The sequence below is a fragment of the Elephantulus edwardii genome, unplaced genomic scaffold (assembly GCF_000299155.1).
Source record: "Elephantulus edwardii isolate Elephantulus edwardi_28Jun2011 unplaced genomic scaffold, EleEdw1.0 scaffold00094, whole genome shotgun sequence".
Lineage (NCBI taxonomy): Eukaryota > Metazoa > Chordata > Mammalia > Macroscelidea > Macroscelididae > Elephantulus > Elephantulus edwardii.
The window spans coordinates 5,893,529-5,911,073 of NW_006399844.1; the positions used below are offsets into that span (position 1 = coordinate 5,893,529).

Below are 17,545 nucleotides of genomic sequence, written 5' to 3' on the forward strand. Positions count from 1 at the left end.
AGTCTGTTTTAATTGTCCAATTGCCACAGTGCTTGTCAAAGCCAGTTCTGATTAATCTCCTTTGTCAGTGTGTCCTTTGCCATTCCCTATCACTCCTCCCTGAGAGAGAATTCACTCTGATCCATAAGGAAAAGGGGACGGCGTATTCTCTTAGCTACTTCCTGCTGGAAAGGGACGCTGCAGGTTTCAGGAAACTCTTGCCTTTTGAAGAAGACCCATTAAGCGAATGACACCAAGAATTTGGTATATTCTTTGCACCTGAACTATACTCATGAATCAGTAGCAATATCAACACAAATAATTTGTGTAACAAAACACAATGGGAAGAGCGGAGAAAGGATTTAGGGCGATCTTTTCACTGATTGACTTTTTGACATTTTTCCACAACAAAGTTCTACTTTGCTCAATCTACTGGATTCACTCAGTATCCCAGATATAGATCAGTTCTTCAGGAAGTTAAAAATATCTTAAGTTGGTTGGGATCTTATATTCTTTTTAGAATCTCTGTGGTCTTTCCCCGTGAAAACAACTACTTGCACAGACAACTTTTTTTCTTATTATATTTTTTTTTATTTTATTATTTTTGAATGTACCATCAAATCAGATCTGACTGGTACAGGAGGAGATTGCCCCTCCTTCTCCAGCAGAGCATCTGGTGGATTCGAATCACGTACCTCTGGGATTGCAGTGCAGCTTCTTGCCACTAGACCAGAGCTCCCTCACAGACATTTTTTTTAAAAAAATGCGGGGGTTCATAAAACTCTTAAAAGCACAGACATTAAATTTTGAAGTAAGAACCTTATGAAACCTTCTGCTAAACAAAGCAGTAAAACAAAAAGAACCCAAACCTCACTATTTTTTTTAAGAAATTGTTTCAAGGATTGGAAACCTCAACAAAAGTTAAAGCATTTCTTATGAACCCCACAACATATAACTTTTATATTTTTAACATTATTATTATTATTAATGCCAATATATTTTATTAATTGTAGTAATTGCCAAGACTTATTTAGTGCTTATTATGACGAAGAACACAATCATAGAGTTGGAGGAAGACTTATTAACAATTTTGTTAATGCAGGTGACACAACCTTGCTTGCAGAGAAACACTTGCTGCAGAATATCAAAGACTACAGTCTTCTAGATGAGATACATCTTCCTCAACATCAAGAAGACAAAAATTCTCGCCACTGGACAAATAGGCAACATTCTGATGGAGAGAAGAGTTAAGCTGTCAGTAATTTCGTTTCACTTGGTCTACAATAAATAACCATGGTAGCAGCAGTCAAGAAATAAAAACATGTGCTGCACTGGCACAATCTCTTGTCAAGGAACTCTCTAAAATTCTAAAGAGCAATGACCTCAGTTTAAAGATGAGGATAATTCAAGTAACAGTATTTTCAATTGTTCTCTACACATATGAAAGTCAGACAATGAGTAAAGATGACAGAAGAATCAATGTTTGAGTTGTGGTGTTGACAAAAGAGTACTGAATATATATTAGACTGCCAAAAGAACAAACAAACATGTCTTGAAAGAAATGCAAACACAGTGCTCCTTAAAGCCAAGGATGGTGAAATGTCACCTCACGAATTTTGGGCATATTTTCAGGAGGAACCAGTCCTTGGAGAGACAATATGTTGGGAAAAGTATAAAGTTAGCAAAAGAGAAGACAACCCTCCACAAGATGGACTGGCACAGTGACTACCACAATGGGCTTGACCAGGACAGAGACCATGAGAATGGAGAAAGATAGGGCAAGGTATAGACCTGTTGTCCAGTGGGTTGCTATGTGACACAGTCGACTCAACAGCTAACATTATATGCTAGGTATTGTTCCTAAAATACCTAAAATACTGAATCACAATCTTCTTTATCTCTTTCCATGTAACTTACTGTCTCTGAAAACTCACTGAGAGTTAGCTATGGGTGGATTCCTACGACAGCATACAACAAGAAGATAGGAATGAGAATTAACTCATTATTACAAATGAGAACTAAAGCACAGATAAAGATGGGAAGTAGCTAGAAAGTAATCTGTCTCCAGATCTTTTATATCTGTTAGTTCCTAATTACTCTGTATCAGAACTATGTTCTCAGGAGTCTACTACCAGCTGAGGAAAAAAAGAGTAGAATTATAGCACTAAATAATCACTAATCACACTCAACTTTTAGCTCCTTCTAATACAGAATTTGTAGGCAAAGGCAGAAATAGTAGAAGGCTCTTAATAAGAAGAAAGGAGAACAGAAAAATCTAAATTGCTTAGCACCAGCAACTGGCTAATTTTTTTCTTTTTAAATAGTCTGTGTAATACTGTGATTTACCATTGGGTCATCAACTGTCACCCTTACCACCCACCCCAGGGGTATGCCTGACTAATATACAACCTAGGAACAGAGGATCTTACAAACACATGTTAGTTTAATGATAAGGGAAATGAAGAAAGGAGGTTATGAATTGTGACCAAGTCATATAGTCTTCTTTAGGACAAAGCTTTGGTTTAGATAAAAACCAAGGGTAAGTACTCATCAGGTAAAAATTATCTCCTCTTGCTGGCATATCTGTTAAAACAAACTGCTTTAGTACAGGTTATTTTCAGGCATGTCATACAGTATACTTACACAAAGCAGGAGTTTCGGATCTGCATGAATTAATTTCACCATGGACAAGAGAAGGTACTTGTAACTTCTTGTCTCCAGATCTGTAGGTTTTTCTTTAAATTTAAGGCTTGTCACTTTTTCTTTAAATGTAAGACTCTAAAAACAAAACCAAAATATGATAGCATTTAAGAAACAGCAATTTCAAAAATAATAGTTAACCCACTCCTTAAAATAAATCCATTGTTTTAAAAAAAATAAAACCTCAGGAAATGGGAACAGAACTTTCATGCTAGCAAACATTCAATAAGTAGAAGATAAATATTCTTAAGTGTAAAAAACCCAAAAATTCTTTTTGCAGCATTTATTTCTATATAATCTATCTAACAAGTTTAAGTGAAATCTGTCAGCATACTAAACATCTTCTTTTCAGGTTGATGCCTATATAAAAATTAATTTTCTAAATTGTGAAAATATTAGGGAGGAAAATGTCTGGTTTGTAGCTCTCACAAATACATAAGCTGGTCAACTTACTGAACAAAACTTACCCCTTAGTACCATTTACAGAATCCATAACAATATTAATAAGGTAGATTATTCTATTTATCATAAAGTATGAAAAATTTTAAGATGCTATAAAAGATGGGTACATTCCTTACAGGTAAAAACATATGCTTCAGAGAATTGAGGAACCACATTATATAGTTGATATCTAACAGTTTAACTCTTGAGTTTTTTTTTTCTTTAGTGGCATTCTATCTCTTTCAAGTCAGAATGACTCTGCCCAAATAACATTCATAAAACAGAGAAAGAATTCTTTGAGAGAGATTAAATCATGGAAAATAAGTTCAACTATGAAGATGTTGTTATGTGCCATCAAGTCAGAAATGATTCATCACTGACCCTCCAGGGGGTTTTCAGGTGGCGTTAATCATACAGGAGGATACAACTGCCCATCTTCTTCCTCTGGCAGAGCAGCTGGTAGATTCAAACCACATGCCTTTGGGTTATCAGAGCAACTCCTTACCACTAAGCCACCAGAGTTTCCTATGAAGATATTCCGGTGAACTAAAATAATTAATTATGGAAATTATTTTTTTAAAAAACCCACTATTACACTCTATGCCTAACTTATGTTTCTGGTTTTTACATATATACCTTTATATGAACACATATGCAAATACTGACGGTAAAATAACTATGCATCTATAATAAAAAAATGCAGTAAACAAGGTTGTCTTTCAAACAAAAAAATTGAGATGGATTTCTATAACATACAACACCTAATCTCCAAGTCAAATGTGAGAAGTACAACTGTTATTATGTCAAAGAACACTCAAAGTTTTTGGTCCTCCGAGAGGAAAAACAGCTACAGGGCACATTTATACTCAAAAGCATTGCTATAGAAGGTAATCAGTAAATTACTGTTCGCTTTTGCTATGCATAGTGGAAAAGAGACTGGGTCGTATTAACAACCCTAAGGCAAGTGGTTCAAATCTTGTTGCTTCATGGGAAAAACATGGGCAACTTCTCATGCAATTTACAGCCTGTGAAAACTTGCTGGAAGGTCAGTTAGGAGTTCATTCCAATTCGATGGCAATTACGCTTTTGAGTTTTTTCATATTTACAGTTTCAAGGAAAATGTTTTACCAAACGTACCAAAAGTAAAAATGCTGAAATATGAAGTTTCTTTCCTTTTATATAAATAATTTAAGATTTTATTTTTTACACCTAATTTTTTGTGCATCCAATGAATAAAAGCATTCAAGGAATATTCACTTTAATCCAGAAGTCAGCTTCTCTTATTTATGATCAAAATGTGAGGAAGCAGGAGTGGCATCCACTTCCTAAATAACTTGCCTCCAAAAACTCTATGAACTTTTTGGTAAATGTTAATAGTTGTAGAGGGGCTTCAGGACTTTTGTTCATAGGGTTGCTATGAGTCGTGCTTGACTCGAAGGCAATCAACAACAATCATAAATAAAAAAAGAAACTAAGAAGGTAACATTAAGATTTTAACAGCTGAGTAAGGAAGTTCCTTTAAAAAGCTTACTTTTGGCTCAGTTCACTTTCAAATAGTGGAAAACAAGTACCATTTACTAACACTGCAACAGTATTTCAGTATACAACATACTCAAAGATTTCTAGGAAGAAAGTAATAAATTTGATTTTCTAAAAGAATCAAAATAGCAGGAATGAGATGAAGAAACCAAAAATGTAAAGGGAAGAAAATGAGATTCAAAGCTCATGACAAATCTTACCGGCGCCATGCGTATTGCTGGGTGTGCTCCACAACCCTGCACAGCTTTATGCAGTGTTTCCCCAAACATATTTCGAAGTTCAACTGAATGACAATAGACTGCATCAATCTTAGGCCACCAATCCAATGCAGACTGGAGAAAACGAGAAAGATTATGAGGGAGGAAAAGTACAAACTTGTGTGAGTAATATCCTCAGGCTATCACTGTGGTTTCCTTTGGTCAGAAATTTTCTAATATCATGCAAACACACATGATAATTTCCAAAGTCTTCCAACAGTATCTTTAATTCAATAAGCCATAAATTTTCTTTTAACTAATAAGACAAGCAATCCATGAACATGGGTATAAGTGATAATAGTGATTTTCTCATTGGTAAGTTAGTGAATCTGAAAACGAAATCTTTGGAAGGCTGTATGTAGCCAATTTTTCTGTTGTGGTTTAATACTTTATACATTTCCAACATCTGTGCACATATAGTATATCTCTTCATGGTTAAGAGAATGTTATTGTCAAAGATTTAAAAGAGATTAGTGGTTCAACACAATGTTCAAAGAATATGTAGCAGACCATTGCTTATATGCTTACAAACAATGATAATTACAACATGAAATTAGTAAATGATATAAAGCTATTAGTGAACCTCTAATTATAATTAGGTATGTAGTGATGGCACAATACATGGAAGACTAACAATCACAAACAAGGACAAACTGATCAAAGCGAAACATTTTTTAAAGGAATTATTTTGAAGCAAATATATTTTTTTCTATTTTAGCATTATCTGCTCAACTTCAGTAACTAATTTCCTGGGTTTCTTTTGATAACTAAGTTCTAGTTTCTATTTTATAGTGTAACTTTTTATTTAAAAAACCAGTGAATTAGCATATTATGAAAATCACTAAGTCTATACATTTTATTGATCAGTTAATACAAAAACAATCAAATGATTTTTCTCTTATGTGGTAGATATACTTGAAATTGAGCAACTTAGAATACAGCTTTCCATTTACACTATCCCTATATAAGAAATATCAGAAAGAATAATTTTAATACATACGTTAGATGACAGTTAAGATATTTAGTGACTTCAAATCTTACTTGTAGATTCCTTCTTATTCAACACTAAGCTAGTTAAATTCTCAACATTTAATTTCCTTATACCTAATTCCCAGAGTATTTTGAGTAGAATTAGGTTACAGCACTAGAATACAGAACTTTGTTATTAGAAATTGTTAGATAATGAAACATCAACCAATTTATGGTATATAATTTTTATACTAAACACTATTCAGGTAGCGATCCTAAAGCTGTAAATAAATAAACAGATTTTGAGTACATTATCATTGTTTATGGAATTTCCTTTAACTTTTATTTTACTTACACAATGTCCTAAAAATGATAGTTTTAGGGTTTTTTTACATTTTAATTAACTGATAACTTTTCCGTCTTTTTTTTTTTTTTGAGAGTTTGGATATATAAACAATTCTTCAAACTTTAGGAAATTTGGTCATCTGGCTCCCTTTATCCACTCAAAATACAACTTGTTTTCTATATATAACATCACTTATAATTTGTATCAATAAAATTAAAGTAATACAAAGCAGAATTATAAAGTACACTGTGTGAGAGTTCCCTTAACCTTGTCAACTTTATAATATTTTGTCAGAAGCTAATTAACTGAACGTTATCTAGCTCATATAACATCCTGGCCCCTGAATCATTTCCACAGCTGCTGAAATTGTACTGTGAGACCAGGTGCACCCTATAAAATGATTTTATATTTAATATTTTGCATCATGTAGCTGGTAAAAATTTTACCAGTATAATTTAGTAGGATACTGTTGTTATTTTTGAGCTGACACATTTTGAAATGTGTCCTTTTTGAAACTAATGTACTTATTTTCATTTTGGTCTTGAAAACATTAAGTAAACTCTGAAGCAATTTTTCAAGAGGATAGTTAAATAAAAATTCATGATTCCAAAATAATTGTCAATAAAAACGTTTCAGTAAAAAGAAATCATCTCCACTGAGGACAGCACTGATATTCCACTGAGGATGGCAGCAGCCGTTCTATCAGTGACAGCTAAATATGTGGCTTATAAACATGTAAATTATTTTAGTCTCTTGATTAGAATAATGTATCTAATTTAATTGAAAATAAGTCCATTATGATTCACTTTTTGATTCCTCTTGTTGTTAGGTGCCAGGCAACTACAATTCATAGTAACCCTATGAAGAGCAGATGAGAATTTGGCTGCAACATCCTCACCATCTCTGATATGCTCAAGGTCACTGTTAAAGTCACTGTGTACAGAACATTAATCTGGTACCTATAATTTAGCACTGACATGTGCTATAATAAAAAAGTGACGGTAATATTACAATCACCATTTTAGAAACTGCTAAAAACTTAGTTTAAGAAAACACCTAATAAGCTTTATAAAGGCCCTAAGAAAATATAATAGTGTATTGTAGATCTAAACACAGCATTTATAAATTAAGTTTGTGGATGCTTCACAAAAGGAGCAAACAAAACTTTAAACGTCATTACTACTCTTAAATAAACCTTCAAAATATATCCATGAGATTTTAATCTTATTTGAGAATGTAATAATTTGAAACAACTGTGAACTGGCTAAAGAACAATAAAGAGCTCAGCACCACCATGGCAGTTGGCAAGATCAAGTGCCTTACAAAAGATGGCAAAAAAGGAGCCAAGAACAAAGTGGTGGATCCATTTTCTAAGAAAAATTGGTGTGATGTAAAGACGCCAGCTATGCTCAATAGAAGAAATATTGGGAAGACACTTGTCACAAGGACTCAAGGAACCAAAATTGCCTCTGGTGAACTCAAGGGTCATGTTTTTGAAGTGAGCCTTGCTGATTTGCAAAATGATGAGGTTGCATTTAGAAAATTCATGCTAATTACTGAGGATGTTCAAGGCAAAAACTGCCTCACCAACTTCCATAGCATGGATCTTACTCGTGACAAAATGTGTTTGTTTCTTGATCAAAAAATGGCAGACCATGATTGAAACTCATGTTGATGTCAAGACTACCAATGGTTATTTGCTTCATCTATTTTGTGTTGGTTTTACAAAAACACAACAATCAGATTCGGAATACAACTTATGTTCAGCACCAACAGGTCCGCCAAATTCGGAGGAAAATGATGGAAATCATGACCCGAGAGGTGCAGACAAATTACTTGAAAGAGGTGGTCAATAAATTTATCCCAAAGAGCATTGGGAAAGACATAGAAAAGGCTTGCCAGTCTATCTATTCTCTCCATGACGTATTTGTTAGAAAAGTAAAAATGCTAAAGAAGCCGAAGTTTGAACTGGGCAAACTCATGGAGCTTCATGGTGAAGGTAGTATCTCTGGAGAAGCTACTGGAGATGAGACAGGTGCTAAAGTTGAACAAGCTGATGTCTATGAGCCGCCAGTTCAAGAATCTGTTTAAAATTCAGACTTTTAATAATGATAAATAAAAATTATTATTTGGGGGGGGGAGAACAATGAAGAGGAGAGTTTATGAGGTGTATTGAACCAAGAATCATTTTGAAAAAACCTTACATTATTAATAAATTTAAAATCAGGTGTCAAATTATCCAAGAAAAAATTCCTATGTCATAATTGTCCAGTTAGATGTTTATAAAGTCAGTTCTACAAATTTGCATTTTTAATTTACATTTTTACTTTGAGATCAGAAAGTACTTCAGATTCAATATCTATTCATCTCACACCAAAGGGGAGGAGGAAACTAATAAGAAACTACAATAATAAAGTATCATTTTATAAAGTATAACTTTAAAAGATACTTTATAGACTCAATAAATCTGTTTTCCTTTACAAGTATTTTGTTGATGCTTAGTATTTTAAAAACGAGTCAACAGTTTCTTCTTAGATTTTCATACTGATTTGATTGCTGATATAGACAAACTACACTTTCACACATGCAGTATTTATCAGAGTCTGGAAGGATGCACAATCACTTTCACCAGGTACACCGAGGCATGCATGAAGTAACACTCCAGGCATGCTTTAAACCCAGAAAGGAGCAGCTCAGCCACTTACAGCAGTGCCAAGTCCATGCTTGAAAGTGCTCTATATATTCAATTGTAGACACAAAAATATTTCATAATTAAAGTAGCTAGCCACAAAGGATCAAAAGTATATACTTGGGTTTAAGCAAAAAAATTAAGCACTTATGTAAAACTAGTCCCTCTAATAAATGGCTTTTTTTTAAATTATGAGCCAAAGGTGTGGAGAAAATATTATCTTTCTGAATTATACATAAGCCTGGACAAGGAAATTAATATACGTATTTTTTTAAGGTTTTGACAATAAAGTTCAAGAGTACAATGTACCAGATCCTTAACCAGCTGCCAGTGAGTTAATATGACTCAAGGCAACCCAGAGGTGTTTCAGAAGAGAACTGTGCCCCACAGGATTTTCAGTGGCTGATTCTTTCAGAAGTAGATCGCCAGGCCTTTCTTCCAAGAAATTTCTAGATAAACTTGAAATTTTAACCTCTTGGTTAGCAGCTGAGGGTGTTACCAATTTGCCCACCCAGGGATAACACTGGCATATTATACTGACAAAAACAGAGCAATTTTTAAAATGTTTTGCTACAAATATATCTTACTAAAATCAGACTCATTAAACTTTTCCTTTTGGAACAACTAATATTTAATATTACTTCTAGCTATAATTTAACTCAGTGATGCTCAACTGAGAAAGCTATCATTCTTTCCAAGGAATGCTTGGAAACTTCCTTTTGATTCTTCATACTGAAGAATTGGGGAGAGTGGGATTACAGCACAATTGACATTTAATGAACTGGAGACCCGGGATGCTAAAACCCTGGAATGTATAAGACAGCTGGGGCCAATAAAGGACTATCCTGTCCAAAATGCTACCACCTCACTGAGCAAAACTAACCATGTAACTAAGGAGCTTTATCTTGAGTTAATGTTCCCCTGCAGGAACATTTCATACAATAAGTGGGCAGTATAGGATTTAAATCAAAACATCCAAGGTAAATGAAGATAAAACACTTTTACTAAGATATTCTTAAAATGCAATTTTATTATAAATGATACAAATGTTATCAATAATAAATATTTTTTGAAAAAGAAAAGCTGATCAATTTTCACTCTAAGTTGGACTAATCTATAACCAGAGTAAAACAACTATTGCTGTTTGAGTCAGAACCAACTCACAGCTGACACTCCAGTTTGTTTTCAGAGGCAAAAAATGTCACATGGGAGAAGACTGCCCATCTTTCTCCTTCAGAGGAGCTGGCAGATTTGAACCACCAGCTTTGGATTATTCAACTCCCTATCCACTAGGCTACTACAGCTCCTATCTATAAATGAAAATGGAATTATAGAAGACAACACTTCAAAATACAACTTCAAATAGATCTATCAAAGTCAAAGGTTCACAAGTACCTTTAATGTACTCCTTTATTCTAATTTTTTTTAATCCTGTGATACCTGTTTTTAAGTGTGTTAAAACCTCATTTTGTCTAAGGAGAACTGAAAAATATGATCAAGTAGTCCTCAACACTTTGTAAATGTATTAGAAAGGTCAACAACATAATTATTACTATTTTTTTTAACTTAAATGTAAGGCAACAAGTCAAGTTGTATCAAATGGTGAGAAAAGACTAAGTATTAAAGAAAAAAAAGACTAAGAGTATTAAAACAGCTTAGGGATATAAATATTTCACTGGTTTTCTTCTCAAGAGCATTTGATATAAATAAAGTGTTTCAAGTTTAATCTTTCTGAAGGATCCTACTAACACTATATTCAAGAGTTCTAAGAGTAAACAAGAGTTCTAAGGTCAAGAATGAATATGAGAAATATAATTTATATCAGTTTATCAGATACAATACTCTTTACAAAATCTTTACATACAACTGTCTATGTTTAGAAACTTTTATGGAAACCACGAGCCTTTTTCTTGAAACAAAGGGAAGGAGAAAGAGAAAAAGTTGAGTGAGGTGGTTGAGGGGATGGAAGGAAAAGGGATTTTTTTAAGTAATTTAGCAATACCGTGTCGACTTACATTGGTGATAATTCGATGGAGTGAATTTACCAACACATAGTGAAATGTAGAAGGGGAATTCTGAGCCAGGCAGATCTATGGAAGGGGTAAAAAAAAAGGATTATTTCCATAGGAAAAAATTCAGACACATAAAGAGAAAAAAAGAACAGCAAAAAAAGACATGTGCTTTTAAGAAAAGAATATTCCTAAGTAAGGTCTTAAAATCAGCATCTTTGAGAAATAGTGATAAAGGTATTCATCTTGCCAGTCTTTCCACTGCAATGGTAACAGCATCAACAGACATACCAAGACCAAAACCAATGCTCTCACCTTAAAGTGTTGGTTGTTGTGAGGGCTTATTCGAAAGCAAGAAACAAGACAGTCAATCATTAGATCCACATCTGCTGGCTGACTACCTCTTGAAAATGGTTTACTTGGATTAAAAAGCAAGTTCTGTAAAAATCCCAACAGAAAATAGAAGTCTTTAAACAAATACATGATTTGGTTTGTTTTTTTTATATATAGCATATACCCATGTCATGGTCCATACATCATTCAGAAATGACAGTAACACAGAGTTGCCAGGAGAAACACCAAATACACACTGTAATTCATCAGTCTGATAAGGTCTGATAAAATTCTCACTATGCCACATAATTCCTTACAGACAATAATTTCCACATTATTTTAAACATCAATCAGTTTAATTATGCTAACTTAAGAAAAGTGATTCATTCTGTGTGTGTATTTTTTGCTTGACATCCCCCCTCCAACACTCTAAATCACTTTATTTAGGCTGATGAACACAGTAACAGTATCAAGCAAGATCCAGAATTTTAGTGTTAGCAGTGATCTTAGATATAATAATGATACTGAAAGTATTTTCTTAAAATTTGTAGCAGAGATATAATAAATATCTTACCTTAAGATCAACTACCATGGACTGAACTAGTAGGAAAATGACAGAGTTATCTTCCCAATTGATGTAAGTACTTGCTTTACACAGTTTGACACACGCAATTGCAGCACTTTCCGTCAGCTGCCTGCTTCCTCCATGACCAGCAAGTGCTTTCCGCAGACTGTCCAAAAACAATTTCTACAGAATTCAAGCAAACAATAATAGAGAATCTTTAGTTTCTTTTAGCGGATAACGATTTCTTTATTTAGAAATCTAATTATCAGTCACTATAAATTATATGATAAAGAATATATGTACATAGTTTTCAATTTCATAAGTTAAATGTTTCTCAAATCCAAACAGAATATTCTCCACTTTTTTTAATTAATTACCAAAGAAACAAAAACAGAAACAGTCCCTTGCTAATCAAGGCAGTAGACTCCTCCACAATTCAATTCAGTTAGTCTTAATCTCTTTTGAAATATTATCTTTTAATTTGTAACATCACCTACTATGGCCTGTGTTCCAGGCAGTTCTGTCCTTAACTTGGTCTCCAGGCTATATCCACCCCTCATTATTTTAAAGAGGGATGTACTCAGGGTAGTCTGTTCCACAAAAATTTATCCCTTCTAATGATCTCAACCCCTCTGTAGCTTGTTGTTGTTGTTATGTGCCATCAAGTCACCTGTCACTCATAGCAACTCTATGTAAAGCAGCTTCGAAGCCTGCTCTGTCCTGAGCCAGTCTCTCTGACTCCAACACAACTACCCTTATCACCCCAGTTACTGTATCAATCCATCTCATCCAGAATATTCCTCTCCTGCACTGTCTCTCCACCCTTCTGAATACGATGTTCTTCTCCAAGGACCCATATACCCTTGTCCACACACCCAAAGTATGTGAGACAGAACTTCAAAATCCTAGCCTCCAAGGCAAAACTCAGCCTACTAAAAATTTTTTTCATTTTCTTCCCCTGGCTCTTCTCTTGAATGAAAATCTCCCATTTCCACTTACAAGCATTTTCAAAAGTAACACATTAAAAGCCAACCTCTTATTTACTCTGAGCCGGCTCCCACTCTGGACTTGCCCTTCATTAGCCAAAGCATTTATGGTGCCTGTCACAATTCTGATTCCCAACTATGGACTTTTTAAGGGCCTCTGGTGGTACAGCTGACAGCATGGTGCGCTCCTAACCAAACTCTGGATCTTTCCCCATTGCCTACAATATAACATCTAAACTCAAACCTGATGCTCAGTATTTTCCAGATTGCTCACACCTGAACTTCTATTTCTTATTATTGCTTGCATCCATCTTCCATTCTCTACCTAACAAACTTTATTCTAAGCATACATTTCCATTCCTACGTCCTTGATTATCCTGGCTTGAACAATACACCCTCTCTTAAGAGCATTTCCTTTTGGTACAGCCTTCAATTTCTTAGAATATGTAGATTATCACTATTGAAAGTAATTAATTGTTCTAATGTGTTTCTTTACACTGACATAACAGAAATTAGGGCAGTCTTTTAGATGTACCCTTTACTTTCATATTTATTAAAACTTAGCAACAGGTCTATGAGTCCAGGAACAAGAGGTGAACATAGGAGCCAGAGAATGAGAGAAGAAGGTGGGGTTTTGAGGGGAGCAAGAAGAGTTAGATTGCTGCCTCCCTATAATCCCATTTACCTCTTTATGGATGAAAAGCCCACAGATATATATACTAAGAGTACATATACACCAAGTTTACTAGACAAATAATATAGATCATATGCGCTGAAGAATGGGTGGTGAGGAACATTTCATGCAGGATAAAGAACTTCAGTTGTGCTTGAATTTAAGAAGAGGGTACAGAGACTATTTTTAGACACTTTTCATCCTATGTTCCCCTCTTGTTCCTGGACTCATAGCTATTCTCTCTTGCTAAGTTTTAATCAATATGAAAATAAGGGGTACATCTAAAGGAATGACCTAATATATATTACATTGGCATAAAGAAACAAATCAGAACAATTATTTACTTTCAACAGTGATAATTCACATATTCTAAGAAATTGAAGGTGGTAGGTACCAGAAGGAAATACTTTATTACATAGTTGTCTAAATTGCCAATACCTGGCTAAATTTACTTTATACATTCAAGAATGAACATAATTAAAGCTGTTCTGTTATGTTCTGGTGAGATTCCAACTCATACAAATCAGAGGACAGAACTCCTTAATAAAGTACAAGTCTTTTAAGCAATTTTATCTCTGAATTTAAAGTAAATTGAGCATAAAAAATTGTGGTTAGATAAAAACCACAGCTAAGCAAAGACTTCTACACACATTAAGATGTGTTGCTGTTGTTCTTAATTTTAAGAAAAATAACAATCACCAGGAGACAGTGAGAAGCATATGGCTATCTAATTATAATTAAAGTTCTAAAACAAAATTTGTATGGCTAGTTGAATGGCAAGCCAATTTGCTTTGTATACTTTCATTCAAATCATAACAAAAAGAAAAAATTATAAACAAGTAAATACTGTTTAATCTTTCTTAGATGAAATGGGAGCTCTGGTGGTGAAATCTACAGGCAGCTGCAATGCTGCCCCAAATGTTGCACCTCTAGCAGTTCAAAATCACTTGCACCTTGGAAGAACTGTGTGCCTTTAGGTTGAGAGTGCAATTCCGCACATTCACTCACTTGCTCCCTCTTTGCTGTTGAGTGAAAAACTGACGCATTCCTGACCCTCCAACAAGTTTTCAGGAATAAATCCACTAGCTATTTCACAAGATGAGTAACCTCCTCCTGTGAGATTTACCGCCTCTGAAAACCTGAGAAAGAGTCAACTCTTGAGTCAGTCTCAACTCCACAGTACACAACAAGGGTGGAAGGATAATCTCTCTGTGGAGGAAACAAAATGTGACGTTTGTTTATCGTGTTGGAAAACTGACCAACAAATTACAGGTGATGATTTTGGAACATGATTACTGTAATTCCTACCACTAAATTATACAGTCAAAAGATGTTAAACTACTGTGGGGTTATATTTTCACAATTAAAATAAAACATCTGTAGGAGAAAAAAAAGGAATGTAAATATATTAAGGAATCAAAATTTTCGTATATTAAAATGGAGAACACTTTAGTGCAATTAAACACAGCATGATCTCAATAAAGGCTCTCAAACTTTACTATTCATCACAGTTAATTGGAGGGCTTCAAAAAAAGCACACATTGCTTGCTGGGTATCACTCTTAGAATTAATAATCAGCAGATCTACAGCTCAGTCTATGATTTTGAATTTCTAGAAAGTATACATACAAGTGATGCTGGGCTGCTGGTCTAAAAACTAACTGAAAATCACTGACCTATCTGTATCAATCCAGTTATAATGTTTGATCTTTAAAAATATGAAAAGTAGGCTGGAAGAATACCAGTGTAGGTCAAAAGTGACTGCTTCTGGAGAAAAAAATATAAAATAATATCACCAGAATTAAAGAAGTCCTGACCTTTTATGTGCAACAGGTGGATAGGAACCACTCAATTTTTATATGAAATATCAAAACTGGGTAAATTCAGAGAGACAGAAGATAAATTGGTGTTGCTGGGATGGGAGAAGAAGGAGTAAGTGACTGCTAACAGGTATGGAGTTTCTTTTGGAGATGACAAAAAATGTTTTGGAATTAAATAGTGGGGAGAGTTGCACAAGCATTGCATGATACCCTGTTAAGGATGAGATTTATAGATGAAAAACAGATTTCAAAAAAAAAAAGATTTAACTCTTGAAGAGGAAATATCTGACAAAACATTTTAAACAAGCAAATAGCAAAAGAAAAGTGAAATTTTAAAAGATAAACAAGTAAAAAGTATATATACCTACAAATTACTAAAAGAAAAGCAATGGGAAAATGAGCAATTCTAAAAAGATACACAAAAAACCAATAAATATTTTGAAAGCCGTAGCTCTGATTATAAAATGCACTCATTTAAGAGTATTTAGGAACTTACATTAGTGTCCTATGTAGATTCCCCCCCCCCCAATAAGCAGAAACAAACAAACAAAACCCCTATATTCAAAGACTCCGGGAAAAACCTAACAAGTGAAAAACTTTTCTCAAAATGCAAGAATCAGGACACAGAACTATGTGTGTAGAAGAATCCTAAAATTAAAGGTTCACAAAGATGACCACATTTCATTAATTGAATGCATACATTTCCTATCCAATAGCTTTACAAAGTGTTGAATCATCTGGCTGATTTTGAACATCTCCACCCACATGCAAGTCAGGCAAGAGCCCATTTCATGTTTAATTAGCTAAGCCTATTTTCTTTCAAAATTGAAGGAAAAAGAAAAATGCATTAGCAAAATATACTGCATACTGAAATTCAAAACAAAAAACAGAAATAACTATCTCTTATTTAAAAATTAGAAAAGTCCTTCAGAATTACTTTTTCTATCTAATCTCAGTACAGCAGTCCAACTTTATACAAAATGCTGTGAAAATGGTTCTAAAATACCTAAAGCAAATAATCAGACAATTGCAGTAATACCAAATGAACACAGTAACTGCACAAAATTATTACACTATAAAAGTGCTGATGTCTAGTCAGCAAAGATTATTGGAGAAGCTGTGATTAACAATAACAGATTTATCATTTAGTCTTCTCTGGTTATAGAATGAAACTAAAGAACTGTTTTCAATCTTTTATTAGTGAATGATATTGTTGTTCCACTAAATAAAACTATTTCACATGAGTAGGTCTCTGCTAAGGACAACAAACAGACCTAAAAGGACTGTACTTAGAAATGTCTCTTGAAATAAAGTTTGCTTGAAGAATATTAAGTGTAAATAAAATAAACTGGCTCTTAACTGTGATTATAGAAATAATTTGACCCTCCTCACCTTGTTGATGTTGTTTTCATCAACCACATCTTTAGATATATCCTGGATTATTTCTGGACACAAGATAAGCAGAATGATTTGTAATGGCCAAACTGCTGCTTTACGTTTGGTGCTTTCAGCAAACCCATCCACCAGATCAAACAGCTTTTCTGCACACTCTACATGGAAAATATAAACATCAAATTACAGTATTAGATGACAAGAAACTAACTAGCTTTAAAGTAAAAGCATTATTTGTAAACCCAAAGGCTAGAGTAAATACACCTGAAATCTAATTTCAACAACTACATAAACTCATTCAGGTAAGGAGCTAACTAAGGTTGTACTATCTGTGTGTTAGAAGAGCTATTCTCATTTATCTTGGAAAAGTTTCTTAGTATTGCCAATCAAATGTTAAGTCCCAAAGTGCAAGGTGTTATGCAAAGTACCCTAGCAACAAACACTGAACTTCTTCCCAAAGGGAATTACCAAACTCCCTAGGAGTCTACATTTTCTTCTTGTAACTGTGTCCCAAGAACCTTTACATCATCGATAAGAACATTACTGCTGTATGCACATCTCCCTAAATATAACGTTTTGGAGTAAAGAAAACAGCTTCTTTACAACACAGAGCCAGCAAATAACCAAAATTTCTACCTTCTTTATTTGCTCAAGGGAAAAAGAAAAAAAAAATACAAACTCCATATAGTTTGGGAGCAATTTAAAAGTATCACCAAAAAATTTACTATTTCCTTTTTGACATTTGTTAGTGAATAAAGATGGAATTCCCTCTTAATAAAACTGGCAAGTGACAGGCTTTTCTCTTCATTATAACGACTTAAAAGAAAAAGGGGGGGGGGGGAATCAAT

The 17,545-nt window shown here is 34.0% G+C and overlaps 1 protein-coding gene across 1 annotated transcript in view; it reads right to left on the reverse strand.

Annotated features, from left to right (window-relative positions):
* The window catches only part of NF1 (neurofibromin 1), a 330,500-nt gene that overhangs the window by 187,454 nt on the left and 125,501 nt on the right, over positions 1-17,545 (reverse strand). The window contains exons 6-11 of the mRNA XM_006891069.1: positions 16,698-16,855; positions 11,837-12,010; positions 11,245-11,367; positions 10,936-11,010; positions 4,860-4,991; positions 2,623-2,757 (exon numbers count right to left, since the gene is read on the reverse strand). Coding sequence (XP_006891131.1) covers positions 2,623-2,757; positions 4,860-4,991; positions 10,936-11,010; positions 11,245-11,367; positions 11,837-12,010; positions 16,698-16,855 — 797 coding nt within the window. The remainder of the gene's footprint in view (positions 1-2,622; positions 2,758-4,859; positions 4,992-10,935; positions 11,011-11,244; positions 11,368-11,836; positions 12,011-16,697; positions 16,856-17,545) is intronic.